At 37.9% G+C, this 22,200-nt stretch overlaps 1 protein-coding gene across 1 annotated transcript; it reads right to left on the bottom strand.

Moving 5' to 3' along the window:
- Positions 1-3,914: 3,914 nt before the first annotated feature.
- On the bottom strand, positions 3,915-21,731 carry Serpinb10 (serpin family B member 10). The gene is made up of 8 exons (XM_052200708.1): positions 21,626-21,731; positions 18,342-18,518; positions 15,390-15,455; positions 14,813-14,950; positions 12,847-12,964; positions 10,261-10,403; positions 8,936-9,091; positions 3,915-4,471 (listed from the first exon to the last, which is right to left on the bottom strand). Exons 2-8 carry the CDS (start codon positions 18,507-18,509, stop codon positions 4,067-4,069), a joined length of 1,194 nt encoding a protein of 397 aa, XP_052056668.1. The 5' UTR covers positions 18,510-18,518; positions 21,626-21,731; the 3' UTR covers positions 3,915-4,066.
- Between the last annotated feature and the right edge of the window lie 469 nt (positions 21,732-22,200).

The following is a 22,200-nucleotide window of genomic DNA, read 5'->3' as shown; positions in this document are numbered from 1 at the left end:
AGTAATATTTGTGCAGAATAGAAGATGGTATCTACTGTACTCTGTTTTCTGAAGATGCTTCACAGATATTCACTTCCCCAGTTGCTTTTGTACAACAGATAGAACTATGTATGATTTATGTTGTTTGTAATACTACTCTTAACCTTGAAAAGTGTATTCTGAGTCAAAATACATAGACTTTGCAGTGCAACATCTAGAAACAAGATGGATCACTTCATCAATCACCTTCATTCAAAATTAATTTAACAGAAATTGTAGATGTAGGAAAATACAGTTTATTCTAGTCCTATTAGGTCATATTCTAATCTTCCAGGACTTTGTTGGAGGGAAATGCAAAGGCACATTCTCTTTTAGCACTGTCTCTTTTCTTAGCAATTAACAGTCTAAAGGACGCATGACAATCTCATGTAAATTTCTTCAAAATGTGTCAGCAATGAAAAAAACACTTTTCACTAAGCAGCAGGCTTGTTTGGTAGTTAAGGAACGCCATTCATGCATAAAAACTAATATCATTCCTCTTCCCTCTTACACTGTAACTCCCCAAGGATTATTTCCAAATTAGATTGACACATGAATGTTACTAATGTCACCAGTTTGGGGAAGTTAGACTATATTGGTGTCACTGTGGACACCTATTCATTGCCCATTCTCATGGTTCCCAGTCAGGAAAGACAGATAAAGGTGTTATCACCTTTTTACTCAAAGCTTTTTCTATGTTAGCCCCCTGTTGAGTATTAAAAACTGACAACGCTACTACATATACTGCCAAGGATTTCAGGAATTTTGCCAACAAAATGTTGTAAGCCACACTACAAGAATTCCGCAGACTCCTCAGGGTCATTCTTTTGTGAAAAGGAGCTAATCAAAAATAAAAGAGGGGAGAAGGGTATGCCAATTCCTCACAATAGTTTATCTTCAAGGTCATGGAGAGATGTTATCTGGCCAGTGAAATGGTCAGGATCTAGTAATTCACTAGAGCCAAAGTTATGTTTGAGTTTTATACTTAGAATGCTGAAAAATGGTTGTAGAAATTCAAAGGACTGATCAGACCTGAGAAAGACAAAGAACTGATCCAACTCGAGAATCATTTTTGAGATGGACAAAGAGCATCCAATGAGTCTGAAGAGGCTTCACCAGAAGGAAAAGAAGATAATGGGGTGTCAGAGTCATCAAACCGAGAATGCATCCAAACAATGACTCAGAGAAACTAGTGATCGAGACCCTTCATGAAATCTCAAAAAGTTGGTGTGGCTGTAGAATTTCTGTTTCTTGCTATTTGCTCTCTGGTGACTGTGTGTGATACTGCTGAGACATATTGGGCTTCTGTTTCTGATCCTCCTGCATTTCACTTTGCTAGCTGGGAAGAGAATAACTTTACTATTTACGTTATTATAAGATCTTGGGTGTCCCCAATGCTGAACATACTGTTTTCCAGGCAAAGCTGGTCACATGACACTTTGAGTATTGCTGTTCAGACCTTGTATAATAAAATAGAATGATATAAACATAAATTTATATAATTTTATATATATGGATAGAAATATAAATTCAAAGTTACATGAATTATCCTCCTCTAATCCTATGAAAATCCTAGCAAAGATTTTTGGTCTTTATTTTTTGTGTCTGATTAGACTTCTAAATTTTAGTCCATAGGAATATCTCTGGGAATTTTGTTATTAATTGTATTGGGAACAGATATTGCCTTGAGATTGATTTACTTCCCCATATTTGTTTTGAAGAATAACTTTCATGCCTTAAAATTAAAAACAAAAAACAAAAAACAAAAACAAAAAAAGCAAGGAACTGCAAGGAGTCATGAAGATGACCTGGTCCAGCTGCCTTGAAAGACATGTGTCATAGGTTTCTCGGGTTACAGCCTGACAAGTGAAGTCTAGCTCCTGGGGCACTCTATACCTTTCAGTTCCTGAGAAACTGAGGTACCTCCTCAGGCAGTTATTACCTTGCTGAAAATAACTATTTATTCAGTTTCTGTTAAGGATATAAAAAGTGTGATTGCATTTGACAAATTTGCCTCCACCTAAGTCTTGCTGAGACACCTCCAACACAACCTGGTTTTCATTCCCATCAGCTAACCAGGAGATCCTGGTTCAGTAAGTAAGTTTTGGCATTTACAAACAGCACTTCTGCAACATAAATAAAAGTCACCCTAATTGGCAGGATTAATATAGTTAAAATGACCTTCTTGCCAAAGTCAATCTACAGATTCAATGCAATCCCCATCAAAATCCCAACTCAGTTCTTCATAGAGCTAGAAAAAGCAATTCTCAAATTCATCTGGAATAACATAAAACCCAGGGTAGATAAAACTATTCTCAACAGTAAAAGAACTTTGGGGGATTCAGTATCCCAGACCTCAAACTTTACTACAGAGCAATAGTAATAAAAACTGCATGGTATTGGTACAATGTCAGGCAAGCAGATCAGTGGAATAGGATTGAAGACCCAGAAATGAACCCACACACCTACAGTCACTTGATCTTTGACAAAGGAGCTGAAAACATCTAGTGGAAAAAAGATAGCCTTTTCAATAAATGGTGCTGGTTCAATTGGAGGTCAGCATGCAGAAGAATGCGAATTGATCCATTCTTATCTCCTTGTACTAAGCTCAACTCCAAATAGATCAGGGACCTACACATAAAACCTGACACACTGAAACTAATAGAAAAGAAACTGAGGAAGACCCTTGAGGACATGGGCACAGGGGAAAAGTTCCTGAACAGAACACCAATAGCTTATGCTCTAAGATCAAGAATAGACAAATGGGACCTCATAAAACTACAAAGTTTCTGTAAGGCAAAGGACACTGTCAAAAGGACAAAACGTCAACCAACAGATTGGGAAAGGATCTTCACCAACGCTAAATCTGACAGAGAGATAATATCTAATATATACAAAGAACTCAAGAAGGTAGAACCAAGAGAACCAAATAACCACATTAAAAAATGGGGTACAGAGCTAAACAAAGAATTTTCACATGAAGAACTTTGGAGGGCTGAGAAGCACCTTAAGAAATGTTCAACATCATTAATCATTAGGGAAATGCAAATCAAAACAACCCTGAGATTTCACCTCACACCAGTCAGAATGGCTAAGGTCAAAAAATCAGGAGACAGCAGGTGTTGGCAAGGATGTGGAGAAAGAGGAAAATTCCTCCACTGCTGGTGGGATTGCAAGATGGTGCAACCACTTTGGAAATCAGTCTGGAGGTTCCTCAGAAAGCTGGGTGTGACACTTCCGGAGGACCCTGCTATACCACTCCTGGGCATATACCCAGGGGATTCCCTAGCATGTAATAAGGACACATGCTCCACTATGTTCATAGCAGCCCTATTTGTAGTAGCCAGAAGCTGGAAAGAACCCAGATGTCCCTCAATGGAGGAATGGATACAAAAAATGCAGTATATTTACACAATGGTGTACTATTCAGCCATTAAAAACAATGAATTCGTGAAATTCTTAGACAAATGGATGGAGCTGGAGAACATCATACTAAGTGAGGTAACCCAGTCTCAAAAGATCAATCATGGTATGCACTCACTGATAAGTGGATATTAGCCTAGAAACTTTGAATACCCAAGACATAATCCACATATTAAACGACATCCAAGAAGAACGGAGGAGTGGCCCCTGGTTCTGGAAAGACTCAGTGCAAGAGTATAAGGGAATACCAGAAGAGGGTAGTGGGAAGGAGTAGATGGGGAACAGGGGGCGGGAAGAGGGCTTATGGGATTTTCGGGGAGTGGGGAGCCAGAAAAGGGGAAATCATTTGAAATGTAAATAAAGAATATACCGAATAAAAAATAAAAATAAATGAAAAAAAGTCACTCTAAAACAAAACGATGTACAGGTGGTAATAAATAAATAAACAGACATGACAGGATCAATAGAACACATTCTTTGTATGTTCATTTATTAATATTCAAGCATGAAATGTGAATAGACTATGGGCTGATTTTGTGATATCTGATTTGCAATCTCATAACATGGGTTTTTGTGTGTTTGTTTTGTACTATAAGATGTTTTCATTAAATGAGAGATGCAGAGTCTAGGGGGAGCAGAATCTTCCACAAAAAAGAATGCTTTTGGTTTTGTTGTGCCTGATGAAAAATAGAAATGGATGATCTACATTGAATTCAAAGGAAGGTGCCTTCATTCTAAGACTGACTTCACTTCCAGTGCCAGCTGCAGCCTCTGTGCCTTCTTCATTTATTTCCAGAAAAGTATTATGGAAAACATTGGACAAAAATAGGTTTCTCTCTGAAGACATGTTTGAGAAATCAGCTTTACCCGGGCTAAAAGCATCAGTCATCCCCATACCTCTCAGGGCTGACTTGAGGTCATAACTCTCCTCCATCTTGAACTTGGGGAGGTACAGCTGTACTTCGTATGTGTCCATCATGTCTGCACTGGTCCACTTATTTAGTTTCTCATAAGTGATGGCTCTCTCCAGCTGCAGGATCAGAACCCAGAAAGAGTCAGTAAGTCAGAGGAAAAAAATAGGCTATTAAAGAGAGTATCATCACTCCCTCTGCCTAGGGCAGCAAAACACACATTTGGAAGTTTACTGGTTAAGTGTTGAGAACTTCCTACTGTTGAAGAATTGAGTTTCTGTTTTGCAGATAATAGCTCATAGGAAACAGAAGAATTAGACTTTGTTTTGAAAGGGAAATACTCCTATCACAGTATGCAAGTTGTCAACTATACTAAAATATCCTACTATAATCAAGCACTTGATTTTTTTAACACAAAGCATATACTGTAGTGTAAGTTGTATGTTAAGACATGTATGAGTCTTTACTGTCAACTTATTAGATTAGAAGCTACTAATAGATTAGTTAAGGACACTTATGATTGTGTCAGTGAGAGCATTTCTTTAGAGAATTAGATCATGAGGACTCTAAAGTAATGAACATGTTAATCTTTGAGTAGACTATTGAGAGGTGACAGAACTGTGGTGGAAGGTAGTGCCTGGCTGGAGGAGGGAAGTGTGTCCTTGATGGCTGTATCTTCCTCTGATCCCTTCTAGTTCCTGTTTCCTGCCCACTATGAAGTAAGCTACTCTACCACAGCCCCTTTGCCAGCATGGACTGAAATCAAGACCAAAATCAACATCTCCTCCCATAAGAGATTTTTTTTTAGGTGTAAATTTCAGTGACCCAGGGCACAAATAGCCCATTTTCTTAACATTGGAAACAGCTCATTGAAAACAAAATCTCAGAGAAAATTAAATGTGTATATTTTATAATGAGAATATTATAAATGATGTCAATAAAGAATGAAAAGGGAGAAAAAGAAAAACTCCAAATCTTATGAGTACAGTTTTATATTGGGCATAAGATATCACAACTCCCCTTAATAATTTGAAAGTTCCAAGGATAATGTATGAATGTGTGCATAGGTATACTTGTATATGCATATAGATTTAACATTTTATTAATTTTTTTCACCAAAGCATATGCTTTTATTCATTTGAGAGTTTTATAAACCCAATTTTTGGCTATAAGAGACATATTTGTAAATGGTATACATTAATAATGTTACAATATATTCAATCTCAGGACTCTGGATTACTAAGAAGCAGCCTGCCATGACTGTAATATTTATTAATCTACACAGATTTTTATCACTACCATCCTCTCTAGTTTCACACATTTTGAAGAACAATATAAAAACCTTTTCTGTTTACTAGCACAATCATGGAAACATAACATTAAGAGCATGGTACATATGGAAAATTTAAAAATAGACAAAGAAAGACAGGATATCTATTGCAAGAGTGGCTAATGTTCCATTTAGATATATATTTAATCAGACGCAAGGTTGATCAGGCTTAATAGGATGAGCAGTCTAAATGGAGATAGTACAGGGAGAGGTTCTTTTCTCCTGAAGATTGTCTACTTGATTAAAAAAAGTTTTTTTAAAGAGTTGTGCAACACACCATATTTATAATTATATAAATACTCATATATAAATACAAGTGATCGAAAAGATTACTTTGAAGGCTAGAAAAATGCCCCAGTCATTCAGAGTACTAGCTGCTCTTCTAAAGGACCTTGACTCTTATTCTAGCCTCTCCATGGTGGATTACAGCTGTCTATACATCTCCAGTTCCAAGACATCCAATATGCTCTTCTAGTCAACACACACACTACACACACAGTATGTAGACATACATGCAGACAAAATACTCATACACATAAGATAACAAAATAAATTAAAGAGATTTATTTGGGTCTGAGAACTAGTTCCATCCTAGAAAGCCCACTTAGTACACAAGAGCCCTGTGTGCTCCAAGACACCAGAAAGGAAGTTAATCCTCCCCAAAAGTTGTTGTATATATCAATCTGAAGAGGGTCTGCCAGTGACTTCCATAAATAGAAGTAATCCTAAACTCTGACATAAACAAGGATTATTGAACATGAAAACCTTTTATGCATTTAGTATGGCTTCCAGGTTCCCATGAGTTATTTCTTCTGTAGGTAAACACCTCATGTGCACAAGCAGTTGCCATCCAAGTTACTCTTGCACCTCAACCACATCATCCAGACTATTTCCAGAGCTTCCTACCACAGCACTTCCAGAACTGGAGCCCTTAATCTAGTTACAAGGTGCTTGGTCTTGCTCAGCAATGAAGTATCAGGTTCCAAAGGTTTAGAATAATAGTAGCTTTCAGCTGCTGACAGACCAAATGACACATTTTGAGGAAATTGTCATCAATCTATAATAAAATGATACAAAATTAAAAATCATGTGACTGTATTTATTTGACCTATCTATTCTTATACCTCATTCTTTTTTTTTATTCGATATAATTTATTTACATTTCAAATGATTTCCTCTTTTCTGGCCCCCCCCCACTCCCCGAAAGTCCCGTAAGCCCCCTTCTCTTCCCCTGTCCTCCCTCCCACCCCTTCCCAGTTCCCCGTTCTGGTTTTGCCAAATACTGTTTCACTGAGTCTTTCCAGAACCAGGGACCACTCCTGCTTTCTTCTTGTATCTCATTTGATGTGTGGATTATGTTTTGGGTATTCCAGTTTTCTAGGTTAATAACCACTTATTAGTGAGTACATACCATGATTCACCTTTTGAGTCTGGGTTACCTCACTTAGTATGATGTTCTCTAGCTCCATCCATTTGCCTAAGAATTTCATGAATTCATTGTTTCTAATGGCTGAATAGTACTCCATTGTGTAGATATACCACATTTTTTTGTATCCACTCTTCTGTTGAGGGATACCTGGGTTCTTTCCAGCATCTGGCAATTATAAATAGGGCTGCTATGAACATAGTAGAGCATGTATCCTTATTACATGGTGGGGAATCCTCTGGGTATATGCCCAGGAGTGGTATAGCAGGATCTTCTGGAAGTGAGGTGCCCAGTTTTCGGAGGAACCGCCAGACTGCTTTCCAGAGTGGTTGTACCAATTTGCAACCCCACCAGCAGTGGAGGAGTGTTCCTCTTTCTCAGCACCCTCTCCAACACCTGCTGTCTCCTGAATTTTTAATCTTAGCCATTCTGGCTGGTGTAAGATGAAATCTTAGGGTTGTTTTGATTTGCATTTCCCTAATGACTAATGAAGTTGAGCATTTTTTAAGATGCTTCTCCGCCATCCGAAGTTCTTCAGGTGAGAATTCTTTGTTTAGCTCTGTACCCCATTTTTTAATAGGGTTGTTCCTTATACCTCATTCTTAAAATCTAAATATTGTTTACAAACAGAATCATGAGAATAATAACACTTTAGTTTGTTTAATATAATAAGAGGTTAGCGCCCACCCCTGCAAGGGACAAGGAAACATCTCATTGGTGGTATTGCTTCTACACGAGTCAGGGTAGAGCAGATATCAGTCCTTTGTTTTTCCTAGCTTGATGACTGGCTTGGTGACCAAAACTGCCTTACACCTAGAAATCATAAAAATCAAATCAAATCAAGTCCAGGTAGCACAGTGTGGGAGGAGGAAGGCAGACAGAGACCCTTAGAATGACATACCACCCATACACTGCCCTCCAGCACAAGGCATAGCAAGACCACAGACACAGCTTGTCACCAAACCCCCTAGCATAGATGAGGAATGTCACTCAGGGGTCTGCCACAGCAGTCTCTCACCAGCATCACCAGCAGCATCACTCAGGAGAGCACTGAGCCTCACCCAGGCAGCACAGTTGAATAGGAAAACCAGAAAGAATCTGGGCGAAAAGCTAAAATTAATGGTGCCACACAAGCCAGAGGTCTTGACCCAGACCAGGGACTCATTACAATGAACAATTGCAAGTGAAAATATGTGGACAGAGGGATATACTGTGGGACACACTGTGGCTCACTCCAACCTCCACAATGGGATTTTTTTCCTCTCTTTTGTTTTCTTTTGTTTGTGTGTGTGTGTGTGTGTGTGTGTGTGTGTGTGTGTGTGTGTGTGTTATTTTTGGGGGGGAGGTTGCAAGGGCAGATATAAGGGGATAGAGAAATGAGTAGAACTGTGGTACATAATATGAAACTCACAAAGAATCAATAAAAAGTTTTTTTTAAAGTTAGCAATTCTAAATACAAGTTAATCTTGAATTAGGTAGCTTCTACTAACCCGAGAAGATCCAAGTCAACTCCATCTGTGACCATGATTTGTAATAAGAGCCTCCATATCTGTGTGCATGTGTCTATATATGTGCCCACCTGTGCTAGAGGTGTCTATAGTTACCTAACCTTTCTAAAATAAGTAGTAATATTAACTTTATAGGATTTCATAAAATATGAGCATTGTTAGAAGACAAAGTAGCCAGGACCCAAAGCATATCGGGCTCAAAGGATATCCTCCCATGCAGAAATTTAACATCAGGGAGGACAGGTCCTCATGCTTTACTCTCCAAAGCACAGCAGCAAACACAGAATCTATCTTATATCAGACAGACTGATGGATTTACCTGTTCCAGGCCATCCATTTCTTCTGGCAGCAGCAGAAGCAGGCTGAGGTCACGGTTCTGGTAGTGGAGTTGCAGGCCTATGGTTTGCAGCTCCTCAACGTGGAAAACTTGAAGACTCTGTTTCATTGACATCATCTGCACTGGTTTGCTTGTGGTCTGTAAAAAGGAACAATAAAGTCACAGATTCTTCATTCGTTCACCATTGGTTTCTCTTCATCTTGCACTTTTGCAAAACTAGTGATCGTCCAGTAAATACTAAAGCTTTCCCTATGTAGCTTCTGGAAAATTCTACTAAGAACATCAGTGGAAGTAAAACAAAATGGCTCTTATCTTGACCATCTACTAGGCAATGTGTTTATACCACAGTAAGTGGATTCTACTAAGTGCTTAAAAGGAGCAATGTGTGAAAACCATAAAGGTGCTAATGACCCCCAGAAACTATGGGCCATTTTACACACAAATGTTTGAGAAATCTATGAAATACATTAAAAAATGAAAATCAAGCAATATGTTTGAAAGAAATACTTGTAAAATATTGTCAGATAAAGGACTCTCTTATGTATACAAATACCTACAGAGAACAGAAGAGGCATCAGATACCCTGGAGTTGGAGTTACAGATAGTTTTGAGTCTCCCTAAGACACCTCTCTCTCTCTCTCTCTCTCTCTCTCTCTCTCTCTCTCTCTCTCTCTCTCTCCCCTCCCTCCATCCCTCCCTCTCTTCCTCTGTGTATGTGTCTTTACCTCACCTCTACCATAAATGCAGTAACTTTGTTTTGTGATTGACTTTCGGCATTAATGGTCTACTGGGACAGGTGACCATGGACTACAGCTCTAAAATCATGAGCTACCATCTTTCCGTCTTTCAAATTGTTTATCTGAGGGATTTTGTCTTGGTGTTGGCAAGCTTACAGCCCTTGGAGTCTCTCAGATATGTCTCTACCTCTGTATCAGCATGCCCGCACCCATGCATACATTTGGCTAAAATTAAATGAATAGAAACAGTAGAACTTATATAAATGCAGTAATTATTAGTTCTGGAAGTGTAACTCAGACATACTTCTACTTCCTTAGCTACCTCTATTTCTTAACTGAGAAATAAACATAAAACCCACTCCACCTAGGTCCCACATGCTCCGCAGTGTGAACTGATAAATTATAACTTATATTCAGAGAAAAACAGGGAAATAGCTTTGACCCCAGCCTTTCCTTCCCTAATTAGAACTAGGATACAGTAAGATATTAGAAAAGGATAGATTTAATATAGGATATGTTGTTTTTGCAAGGTCATGTGAAAATTCAAAGTGTTTTTTAGCTGACTCGTACCTTGTTTATTCTGAAAGGTCTTTCCATGGTGTTTTTCACCGAGAACTGATGCTCCCAGATTCCTTTAAAATAAAGGGCATTCACCAGAACCATCTTAGTCTTGTCATCTACTGAGTCATCTGGGAGAAGATTTGGAATTTTACCTACAAGAGCAGGATAGGTCTCAAAATGGCTATTGGAATATGCATGATTAATTAGGCTTAATTTAGATTAGATTGATTAGATAACCACTTTTTAACTTTTTTCTTGAAAAAATTTTCTTTTTAAATTTTCTTTTCAGATATTTAATGGATAGAACAACTTATGATTAAGTATTATGAAGCAGTAAATTGTTAATCTGCTCTGAACTCCCACAGGCTTCTTGCTACTGCCCACCAAAATGTTCTGGATTCCTGAATGAAAGACACATGCGGGCACACACACACACACACACACACACACACACACACAGCCTTTTGTTTCATATACCCTAAGCAGCCCAAAGGCTGGGCCACTTTTGCTAGCCCAGATCCAATCTGAGCAGTGGCCCCTGGGCCACTTTCTCTCCTGTTCCCTTGCCTAGGAAATCTAAGGTCCTCCTTCTATCTCTCTGGCCAGCCATTGGCCAAGGCAACTTTATTTCACCAATCAAGGCCAACTGGGGATAGGAACCCTCAGCATTTTACAGGCAGACAAGCTGGTTCTCATGTAATTTTGGGAGCCAAATTAACACAAATAGCTTTAGAACCAATCCACAACAGCACGTTTTTCTCAATAGCTATGAAGAATTGCTAGATAAAAAGATATCTTAACTTCTGTGGTACTAGTTATTTTACAGTGACATTAAGCAGATACATGGCAGTATCTATAGGCTTCGAGGGTTACTTTCACTAACCTTTGACCCAAAATGCTAATTCATGAATCAGAGCAAGAATATGGAATGTGTTGGTTACATAGTAGGGAGACACAAAGTTATTATTTTCAGATACTATGAGTAACAAGGAAAATAAAATGTAAACTTTGAAAAAATCTTGAATTACACTACTTCCTGCAAAATATACTTTTCTCCTAGCAATAAATAACAGGGCAAGGATAGTTGCATCTACATGAAGTTGTAAGACTCCACTGAGTCTTAGCTACTGAGGACGCCAGAGAGGACCATGGGGAATGAGGTAGCAAGAAGTTCCCTCATCTGCAGGTGTCCAATGGTCAGCGCCCCCTGTAGTCTGAGGAATGTAATTAGCCCCTCCCTTCTGGAGGGGATGGGTGCCTATGTGCTCTATGACCTTTCTTTTCCAGGAGGGGAGGGATCTGGTGGAATTTTCCAAACTTCCTGAGCTGACCTCTTCAATGCCATATTTATAAAATTGTTGACTACAAATACTGATTTATTTAGCTAGCTTGTTTGTTTCCATGTTTGACAAACACTCTTTTACTCAGCCCAAGGCTAGTGTAGAGAACTCAACACACAGCCTCAGCAAGCCCTAGACTCAATATCTCTTTGACTCAGTCTCCAGTGGGAAGAGTTTACAAGCCCAGCTTACTACATTATTATTAAACCATAGAAACTGGTGTCTGCCAAGGAAACAAAACAGAAAGTTAGCTTCAATAAAATGTTCTTAACAAGCTGCATTCAAAATCATCAGTTCTAATTAAAACACCCCCAGTCCCTTCATAATCCACAACGCCTCCTCCACACCAGAAATCAAGACAGGATCTCAAGCTGCACTTTGTTGTAATTTCTTTGTAGTTTTTTTTACTCTGAACAGTCAGTCCATACTTTATTGTTTTTTGTTGACTTGGACACATTTGAAAAAACGCCCTTTGTTGTGCAGAATATCCTCAAATTCTCAATTTGAGTTTATCTGACTGTTCCTCAAGATAATATTAAGAATATCCATTTTTGTGAGGAAATCATTGAATGTCTAATTTTCCAATCCTCCAAAATCTTTACATTCTAACTCCCAGGATATTATGTGATTTTATTTGGAAAGAGAATTTCTGCAGATTTGATCAAGTTAAGATCATGCCATACTTAACTAGAGTAAACCCCAGGCTAGTGACTCCTGAACTCATAGGAAGAAGGAAATTTAGACACAAATGTTGAGAAGGTTAGGCTGATGCCATGACATACTTCAAATTGTCAATTAAGGAGACTAGGCCAAAGAACTGGGCAAGTCCAAGTAAGTCAATTACTAATAGGAAAAAACCCCTCAGATTCCAGCCTTCATGCCCCTGTAATGATTCTGGAACTCCTAGAGATAGAGTAAGTTAAAACTCATCTACCCTGGAATTTCAATGTGATCCTGCAAAGCTCACTTGGTTGTCTATCTTGGTAATGGGAGACCCCAGAATGATGAACTGAAGAACAAAACACTCTTTGTGTTTAAGTAGACATGGAAGTTTGAATTCTGCATTTCAAACAGGTCTTACTGGAAAAGGTACTGATCTAAAACTTAGAGGTATAAATAGAAATAAAAGTTCTGAATATTTAGCATGTGTCCCACAGTCCCATTAAGGAAATACATAAGCATGCATGGCACAATTCCATACAAATAAGTTGAAGCCTAGAGCAAGCTGTTGGCTGTGCCCTGGGCAACAGCTTACCCTCAGTCTGGCTTCCAACCCAGGAGTTGATCTCCTTCCTGATCTGTCCAGGAGCTTTGACAAAGTTAACAGACTGTGGTTCTGCACCAAAATATGTTTTCACGTCCTCCAAATATTTCTGAAAGATACAGGCAAAATCCCAAACTGAGAAATTAATTTTGTATACATTATTTTAAATAAAAATAAATAAGGAGAGCAACTGCAGGCTCACACCCCACTCATACATCTCTATTTCTTCATTCCTGGTATGGGTTTAATTGAAAATCTAGTCCCCTTCAAAACCAAAACTAGCCATACAGTACTACAGGTACAGAAGGGAAATCTGCCTAGCCATGGTTCTATGCTTTGGTAACTGCTTCTTGACTTCTTTTTTTTTTTTTTACTATATATATATATAATTGCATTATATACTCCTTTCTTTTCCTCCTTTCGAGCTTTCCAGTATACTTCTTGATCTCTTTCAAACTCATGACCTGCATTTTTAAATGTTTTTTGTACATCTATGTATATGTATATACATAAATATTCTTAAATATATAAATGCATCCTGCTCAGTCTATATAAGATTACTTGCATGGATGTTTTGTTTTGTTTTTTGTTTGTTTGTTTGCTTTCTTCAGGTATGGAACTTAAAGTAGAATGTAAAGAGGAGACTATAAGTCACAAAGGATTTTCAGAGCTGGACATGGCTTTCTGTGGGAGGCATGAGAACATAGTGAGAACTCGGGGTCTGTAAGTTGACTGAGGAGATCCCCAAATGCTCAGAAACTTAGGGCAGCCTGGAGCAAATTACATTCTGCCTGGCAATTGACCAGAAGTGAGGTCAGAACCCTGGCAGCTGCCTTTAGATCTTTGATGTTGCACCCTATGGTTCTCATCACAGCTGGCAGTAACTGAGGTCGCAGCTGCTGCAGCACCTGCCCTGGGAATGTGGTTTCTCCCAGGCCCCCTTGAAGGTGCAGTGTTAGTTGACTTACTCCTTGGAGGTCTTTAAGAAGTAAAAGTCAATAATTAATCCTATTCCCTAAGAAGGCCTGTGAGATCTACATTGGAATTTATAATCCAGCAAAACAAAAACAAAAACATATGAAGCAATATGCCCCCCACCTCCAATACGAGGTATCACTCCCTCCTCTGTTTTGAGTCAAGTGCTACTGAGATCGACTTTCTTGGTTATGAGTCAAGTAGGAGTCCAAAAGTCTGACAGTAATGAAAGTGTCTTGAAGGCTATACCTGGATGGTTTTGGTAGATTCAGGATTAACACAGCCCAAGGCTCTGAATTCCCAAGAACTCACTGATGCGGCCAGCCCTAAGATGCTTGAAACTACAGGATGCATACTTCTCATCCTTCCTATCTGACTCCCTTGTTCTTTAACCCTTACATGCTTGAGTCCACTACTCTTTTTGATTTTTTTCAAAGGGTATGATGCACAAACTTCTAACAGAAAAATGACTGACTGTTCTCTGGAGCTATTGAGAGGCAAGCAGGGGCACTGATGTTTCCATTGGTCAGAAGTCAACCATTATCATTTCCATGTTGATAAAACCTCTAAAATCCTGGCAGCAGTTGGAGAAGGGGAAATGTCCATCCCTCTATTCTCATTTCAAAGTCAACTTTGTTGCCAGGGACAGCTTCCAACCACAGTCCTGGGATGGACATCATCTTTGGGTCCTTCAGACCTGCCCTACAATTACATGACTATATGCTTTCTCACTCTGTGTTTTCTTGTGAAACACGGTAGCTCCAGGTACCCATGTCTGTGAGTCATGAGCCAGTCCTGTGTCAGACCCATTACAGTTTTCTTCAGAACTTGGTATTCACAGGCTACTGTAAAGTGGTTGCTTACAAAAAATACTGGTCACATTGAGATTTTCCTGAAGAATCCTAGACAAATGTATATTTTCTTGTTGTTTCATGTCTGCCTCATTTTCCCCCATTAATCAACAAAAGACATTTACACTTACATTATGAAATGGATATGTTTTTTCCCCATATATCCTATTAGCTGTTTTAAGTATGTAAGAATTTCCAGGCCTGAGGATTTCTGCAGCAAGGGTCTGGAAATCAGACTGTATTTCTTCAAACTTGCCTGAGTTAAATTCCTTTAAAAGAGCAGAGATTAGAAAAAAAATTGTTGAACAAAACCCAAATAATATATGACGAGCTTAGAGTTAGATGAAATCATTTGATGCATAACAGGCAAAAGGTAAAAATGATTTATTTAAAATAGATAAAAGTATTTTCTTCTTGTGATTAATATAAGATTTTAATGAAGGAGCCTTTCTTTCATAGCTTACAAGGGCAGACAAGAAGGACTTTGAAAGTAAAACAAAACCTTGAAAGGGATGAAAAGGGTGATAAGACAAGAAGGAAACACAGCTCTGACAAAGCATAGGCACTATGGATCCTGAAATATATTCTGCTATATTTAAGGTTTCCAATAAAAGTTCTCAGAAGTGGATCGCTTGAACTGAGCACAAAACACATCTGTTAAAAACAATCCCGTCACAACTGACAAATGGATACAAAATATGTAAATACCATTTTTCTTTTCTTTTCACTATCAGGACCAGATTTGAAGTCTTCGACAGTGCTCAACTGAAGTACCTGTAATTTCAATTAAAAAGTGAGTGACAGAGAAACACAGATAGGAAATGACGTATTCGTAAATATGAATTAATAATTCTTACAACCACAGAGCACACATAAATAGTTAAGCCAAGAGGTTCTGACTGAGCTTATACCATGCCAGCAGAGTGGTTTAAAAGCTCTTTAAATGAAGCTTTAAAAAAAAATCTACTTCAAGTTGCTCACAGCTTTATCGTGGCAAAATGTTAAAAATATCCTGAGATAAAATTCTCTGATTTTCCGTGTATTGCTCAGTGATATTTTGAAAAGAAAGATAAGTGTCAAAATAGAAAATCCACTAAGGTTAACCCCTAAATGCAGAGGAAAAAATGTACTCTACACATGGGAAAATACTCATGTGTAAAGGAAGTAAATCCTGGGGTTTGTGGTAACAAGGTTAGAACTAGGACGCCAAATATGGAAACTTCAAACATTCAGTCCATAGAAATTTAGAAGTGGTATGACTTGTGATATATAATATCTCATCTTTAATTCATATATTTAGGTACTGATCCTGATTTCTATGATATTTACTACTTCCCAAGTAGTTAGAATAGCATTAGGGTGCACAGCAGAACAATGTTTTTGCACCATGCATAAACTTTCTCTTGGCCTCTTTTCGTCTGCTTCCTTTAAAAACCCAGGCCACAGATACTAATTTCTCTTCCTCAAGAAGGATCATAGAAACTGAAAATATAACTTTCCCCATTCTTCTGCCTTTAACAATGCCATCAAGATATCCTATGAAATTTCTTGTTTAATCGAGGTTCTTAGAAAAACCTCTTGCTCCATAGCTATGGAAAGAATACTGCAGAAAGGGATGAAGAAAATTTAGAATAGCCAGGCTTGCTGGGTTTTCTTGGTGTCAGTCTGTTAGCAGCAAATCACACTCTTGGCCAGTTATCTTGAAATATGACCATCATCTTTCTTTTTTTTTTTTTTTTTTTTTTTTTTTTTGAGACAGGGTTTCTCTGTGTAGCCCTGGCTGTCCTGGAACTCACTCTGTAGACCAGGCTGGCCTCAAACTCAGAAATCTGCCTGCCTCTGCCTTCTAGAGTGCTGGGATTACAGGCGTGCACCACCACCACCCAGCTTGACCATCGTCTTTCAAAAACACAATGAAGTCTCCCTAAAATGTCAGAACACAGGGTTCAGAAAGTAAGTGAACATCTAGAGAGTCCCAAAGGTTAGTGTCTTAGAAAAGGTTATAGATGCTGTCAGCTTCTGTCCTCTATACATTATCCTACACTTTTCGTCATCTGCATCACTTGTATTATTCTTTATGATGAGTCAATATATAAGCATCTTCCAGACTTTTGTGAGCCACACTGGAACATTAATTGAGATTAATGAACGTGATGTGGGAACTTTGCTTTATATCGTTTGGTCAGAAGCACTGATAAAATAGCCAAGAGCTATGACTGTGCCTGAAATAGGGAAGAAATCTTGAGGACACAGCCTACAGCTGTGGGGTCTAATGATATTTGTTTGTACAAAGTATCAGAGTTTAGTGAATTTGTGTACACCCTCTGCATATAACTTGCAGACATCTAGTTAACATGAACACACATAACCTTCATGTTTATGCCAGCATTTCACTTGGAAGCTAGCAGGAAGGATGTGGTTCTTCTGTTTCCCCTGAAGTATGCCACGGTGTAACATCCTGGACCCAGATTGCAAAAGCAGTAAGTACATCCTACCACAAGATGTATTGACTCATAATAACAGAGTAAAGGCAACCTCCCCTAGGATAATTAGGTGCATAGCAAGTTCATTAGATTCACTGCGACTGAAGTCAGTGATAGTTACAGCAGAGACAAGCATTACCCAGACATATATTGCATGTGAAATAGACTCAAAATGGAATACACCTAAGAATTTATTTATGGGTAAGCCTGATATACAAATTAATAATCATTGTATCATTGGTTGTATGCATTCACATAGCTGATTTCACATATACATACACATGACACTTTTGCTCTCTCTCTCTCTCTCTCTCTCTCTCTCTCTCTCTCTGTGTGTGTGTGTGTGTGTGTGTGTGTGTGTGTGTTGTACAACACACTTTGGGGAAACTTATAACAAATAATTTTATACAACAGAGTTTTCATGTTTTAATACAATCTCTAAACTCTTTAGATTCAGGCAACTGTGGTTTAAGTAAAGATGTGACCAAACAAAATATGGAAACAGAATTCTGTTGTTGTTTTGTTCAAGATAGGGTGTTGTCTTGTATTTCTAGGCTGCAATAAAATTCACTGTGTTCTGCAGGCTGGTCTAGAACTCATGACTATCCTCCTGCTGGGACATCTCAAAGGCTGGGGTTACAGTTCACCACTACACTCAGCCAGACTTTTTGAATTTTCTCTATCAGAAGAGTGCTGAACAGTTCTACTGCTTAAAGTTCAGAAATTACTTTTAGAAACAAGTTTATCATCAAAATAAAACTGGTTGGTGCTAAATTAAAATGTCTGATCTATCATTTAGCTTTTTTTTTTTTTTTCAGGAGCAGACAGGTTCTTGAAGAAATTTTCAAAGAACAGATTTCTTGCTGTTGTTGAGACAGGATGTTACCATGTAGTTCTAACTTGCTATTTAGACCTGGAACTTGCGATTTAGACCAGGCTTGCCTTGAACTTACAGAAATATGCCCCAACAATTTCAAATGGATGCATCTGAACTTCCTTTTATGGAACAGTATTTTCTGAGTGTTTTGACAGATATTATTGTAAAATGTGTACTACTAGATTTTCAGGACTCAACTGAAATTAAACAACTAACTAAAAAAAAAAATGAAAAAAAAAAAAACCACAAAATACCATTTAAGTTTTATACATTGGGGGAATGAGGGTTATCTCCACTCACCTGGGACATCTGGGCTGCAGTATTACCTTTGGTTCCCAAATACACCATAGCCAAAGAAGTTGATATGCTCCAGGGGGAAAAGAAGATGTTTCTACCCTCAGCAGACTCAGCTAGCTTTTTGCTAAACTCCAGAGCAAACTGGTTGATGGATACTGCTAGTGAAGCCATTGGGCAAACCTATAAAGATGATAAGACAGAGAAAAATGCAGCTCTTAAATCTTTTCCATTTATTTATTTTTGTTAAAGTATATGTCCAGAGATTCAGCTATACGTACAACTATTCATAAGAATTGAATTGATTTTAATGAAATTCTAATCTTCTCAGCACTACTGTTTTATATATTCTAAACTAAAAAAAACATAGAATATAAGAGACTTACCTCAAAGTTTCATGGTGGTATGTGACACAGAAAACAGCTACATTCTGAGCAGTTACAGATTAGTGCCATCCCATAGTTTTCTCATTTCCCAAGCCTCTTGGAAATATTTTCTTCATATATTGCCTTATATACCTAACAGCATATAGTTCAGCACTTTGCCCCAAACTGTTCTTTATAGGTACTTTTTCATTACCTACAGGTAATCTAGACATACACTGTGTATTATTTACTTTACCTTAATATTATGCACAGTTAAGTTGAAAAATCTTTTTGCTATTCACTTTCCTTTAACAAGAGAACTCAAAAATTTCCATTTTGGTATATTATATCATTTTCTAAATTTCATCTTTAATTGCTCTGGAATTTTAATTTAAAATAACTTAATGTTTGTTGTTTTATAGTCAAATACTTTTCAAATTTATTAAGTGACCGATACTGAATTGGTGAACACCTAAGCCCAAGACCTTTTGTAGGTACTCGTGCTGTGAGGAGTTGAGTCTTGTCCCAACATCCCATTTCTTACTAAGAAACCTACGACAAAGGCTTTAGGAAAGACAAAAGCTTTCTCTCTGTGGTCAAAACTGGAATGAAGACCAGGTGTGAATAGATTGTGGTCATAACATTGTTTTTACAGTAATTCTGTTGAAATCCTTTCCACGCATTAAGTTACATTTGATCACACAGCTTTCCAGACTCAGGGTCACACCCAAGGTGTGGTTTGTACCCATGGTGAAATCTCCTGCTGAGCCTAAGTAAATGTTCTTTGAAAAAATAAAACCCTTCCTGTTGTGTGGTTACTCTACACTTTCATAAAGTCTTGGAAATTTGCTAGTACTCACACCCCATGGGATACCATCTTATCAGGAACTCTACTTCCTTCAAGACCATAAGTATTCACCTTACTCTTTGATTACCCAATTTATATTTGTAAAACCTGTGAGATACAGTCACAGGAAAAATGTTTGGCTCTGTGACAAACCTTTCACAGACAAAGAGCAAGCAATGTCTTAAAGCCCAGAGATTTTATATCTCAACATGTCAATGATATTAAATATTGAATTTATTTATGCACACTAAGTTCCTGGAAATCTAATGTTTCTCAAATAAAGGAAATATCGTCTTGAAAATAGTTAATAACCACATATTTTATCTTATTAATATCAGCAGTAATGTATAAAGTATAGCCTAGAACATACAAGCTAAAAACCTCTCTGACAATGCCCATTTTTAAAAACAACTCTAAGGAACTATTAAACTACCACCTAACCCAACAGTCGAAAATAATTCCTGCAAGGTACAGAGTTCTAAGATAAGATTTTATTGGAAATAATTTTGATATAAATATTGAGTAATCAGAAGCTTAAGTCATAGTCTCATTTTCTCTGTATCTGTGTTTACGTTTGTGTCAGTGTCTGTCTGTCTTTCTCTTCCTCCATGTATGTATGTATATGTGTTATACATGCATATGTGTGTATGTATGTGTGGATATACATACATGTAGAGTTATATGGTAATCTTCAGTTGTTTCTCATGGGATGCCCACCATATGTTTTGAGACAAGGTGTATCACTGGGATGAAATTATGGAGAGAGGTAGGCTGTCTGACTAGCAAGTCTCAAGGATCTACCTGTCTCTACCTCCCTAGCACTGACATCATAAATGGGAATTACCATGCCTATCTTTTTACATGAACTCTGGGGATCAACCTCAGGTTTTTATTCTTATAATGCAAGTACTTTATTGATTTAACTATCTGCCCATACCCTTACTGTATCATTTACAAAATGAATCACTATTTTGAAAATTTTTGAAACTGAATATATAGAATATATTATGTATAATACTAGCTATACACACTGAAGAGGACATGAAGAAAGTAAAAAGAAATGATCATAAAATCTACCGTTATCAATAAGCATACCCCTAGCACAATAGCTTGGACAGAATCTTAGAACCACCATAGTCCAACACTCCCATTTAATCTCCTAAAGGCTCCGGACCAGAGAAATTAGATGGGCTGACTAAGGATTTATAGGTAATGAACAGAGAGAAGTGCAACCCTGTTCTCTTTACTATGAATACAAATCTCATGGTCAGTATAGCTAGTGGTCTGTAGGATTTTGATGGTAAGAGCAAGATTGAGTAACTAGGACCAACATAAGAGGTTTAAAAGATGGATAAGAAAGAAGCAGAGGATGGAACAAAAGGGGAACACCTTGTCCTTTGTCCCATGAAGAATACCTAAGGTATCTTGCTCTTCCCCTCTGATGACAGCTCTGAATCTAACATTATGAAGCTGCTGGAAACAGAAAATGTAATTGTCTCCCAGCATTTCTTTACTTGCCAGAACACTTTTCTGAGGGAGCTGTTATGGTGGAGTGGTTCTGAAGGGTAAACTGTGCTCAGAGACTCATGTGTCCCACATCAGAGAAAGGACCTAGAGGTAAATGGCGTGCTGACAGGCAGGAGAACGGGTTATAGAGAAGACATGGCCAAACCATTAGTTCCACATGTTAAAGTCGCACTGCCAAGCCACCCTATATAAAGGGTTAGAGGGGTAGGATTCAATTATTTAAAGAATTCTTTATTTCCCTTTGTTAAATTAGCAGATACAACTTACTAGCTGGCAAATCCAGACATGACTGGAAGACAGAAATCCACTCATGTTTCTCACAACTCAAACTAGAACAGTCACAGCTTCCTTGAAATTAATGCTATCTTCCTCTTAGTCAATCAAAATTTAAACCAGTTCAATGCTAAATATCTGACTTGTTCAGAAAAATGCTGTAAGAATGGAACCTCACCTAATTATCTTGAGTTTCAAGCACATGTCTCACTAATTTGCTAGGTACTACAATAATTAAAATGTAAACATTTTTTTAATCAAAGAAATATTTACAATACCTTATTTCCCTCTCCTGGAGCAAACTTGACAAATTGTGCTTTAGTAAAAGACGGTGGCTGAAAAGTTAGGTAACTTTTAACTGAAGAAACTTTAAAAAAATTAGTAGCCCCTCCTTCTTCTGAGCCCCACCCTTGCTTCACTTTCACAAGCCAGAACACTCTTCCTTTTGCAGGCTTATCTTGGCCAAAGCTTCAAATAACTCAGAGAGGTAGACAGCTGGGTTCTTGTCTGAATTATTAACTGCCAACATTTTCCATGCAAGACTACATGCAGAGACGTGAATTATGACAAATTGTAATTCATACATTCCAAGCTAAATCCCTCTGGTAGGTTGCCAATTAACAGCAATTAATACGGTTTCTACTGGTGTGTTTCTAAGAAAAAAAAACAGACAGTTTCAAGTGTAATAATAATGGGCCATGAAATGGAAAACATTATCTGTGCATAATTTGTTGCTGATCTGTTAAGGTATCCTTTAAAGTATTCTGTGAGAAAGTGTGTTCTGCTCTTTCTTGCAGCACTAGAACAGAACCCAGGGTGTGACTTGGATCAGGGTCAGTTCCTCTATCAGCAG

The sequence above is a fragment of the Apodemus sylvaticus genome, chromosome 12, assembly GCF_947179515.1.
Source record: "Apodemus sylvaticus chromosome 12, mApoSyl1.1, whole genome shotgun sequence".
Lineage (NCBI taxonomy): Eukaryota > Metazoa > Chordata > Mammalia > Rodentia > Muridae > Apodemus > Apodemus sylvaticus.
Note: the sequence above shows the minus strand (reverse complement) of the source record. Positions and strands in the feature narration are given on the sequence as shown.

Coding starts and splice junctions, on each gene's coding strand:
- Serpinb10 (XM_052200708.1), bottom strand. CDS start 18,509: ATGGCTTCACTAGCAGTATCCATCAACCAGTTTGCTCTGGAGTTTAGC. Junction 14,951..15,389: donor GTGAAAAGAAAAGAAAAATG/GTATTTACATAT, acceptor GCTCTTTTAAAG/GAATTTAACTCAGGCAAGTT. Junction 10,404..12,846: donor GGTTGGAAGCCAGACTGAGG/GTAAGCTGTTGC, acceptor CTGCTCTTGTAG/GTAAAATTCCAAATCTTCTC.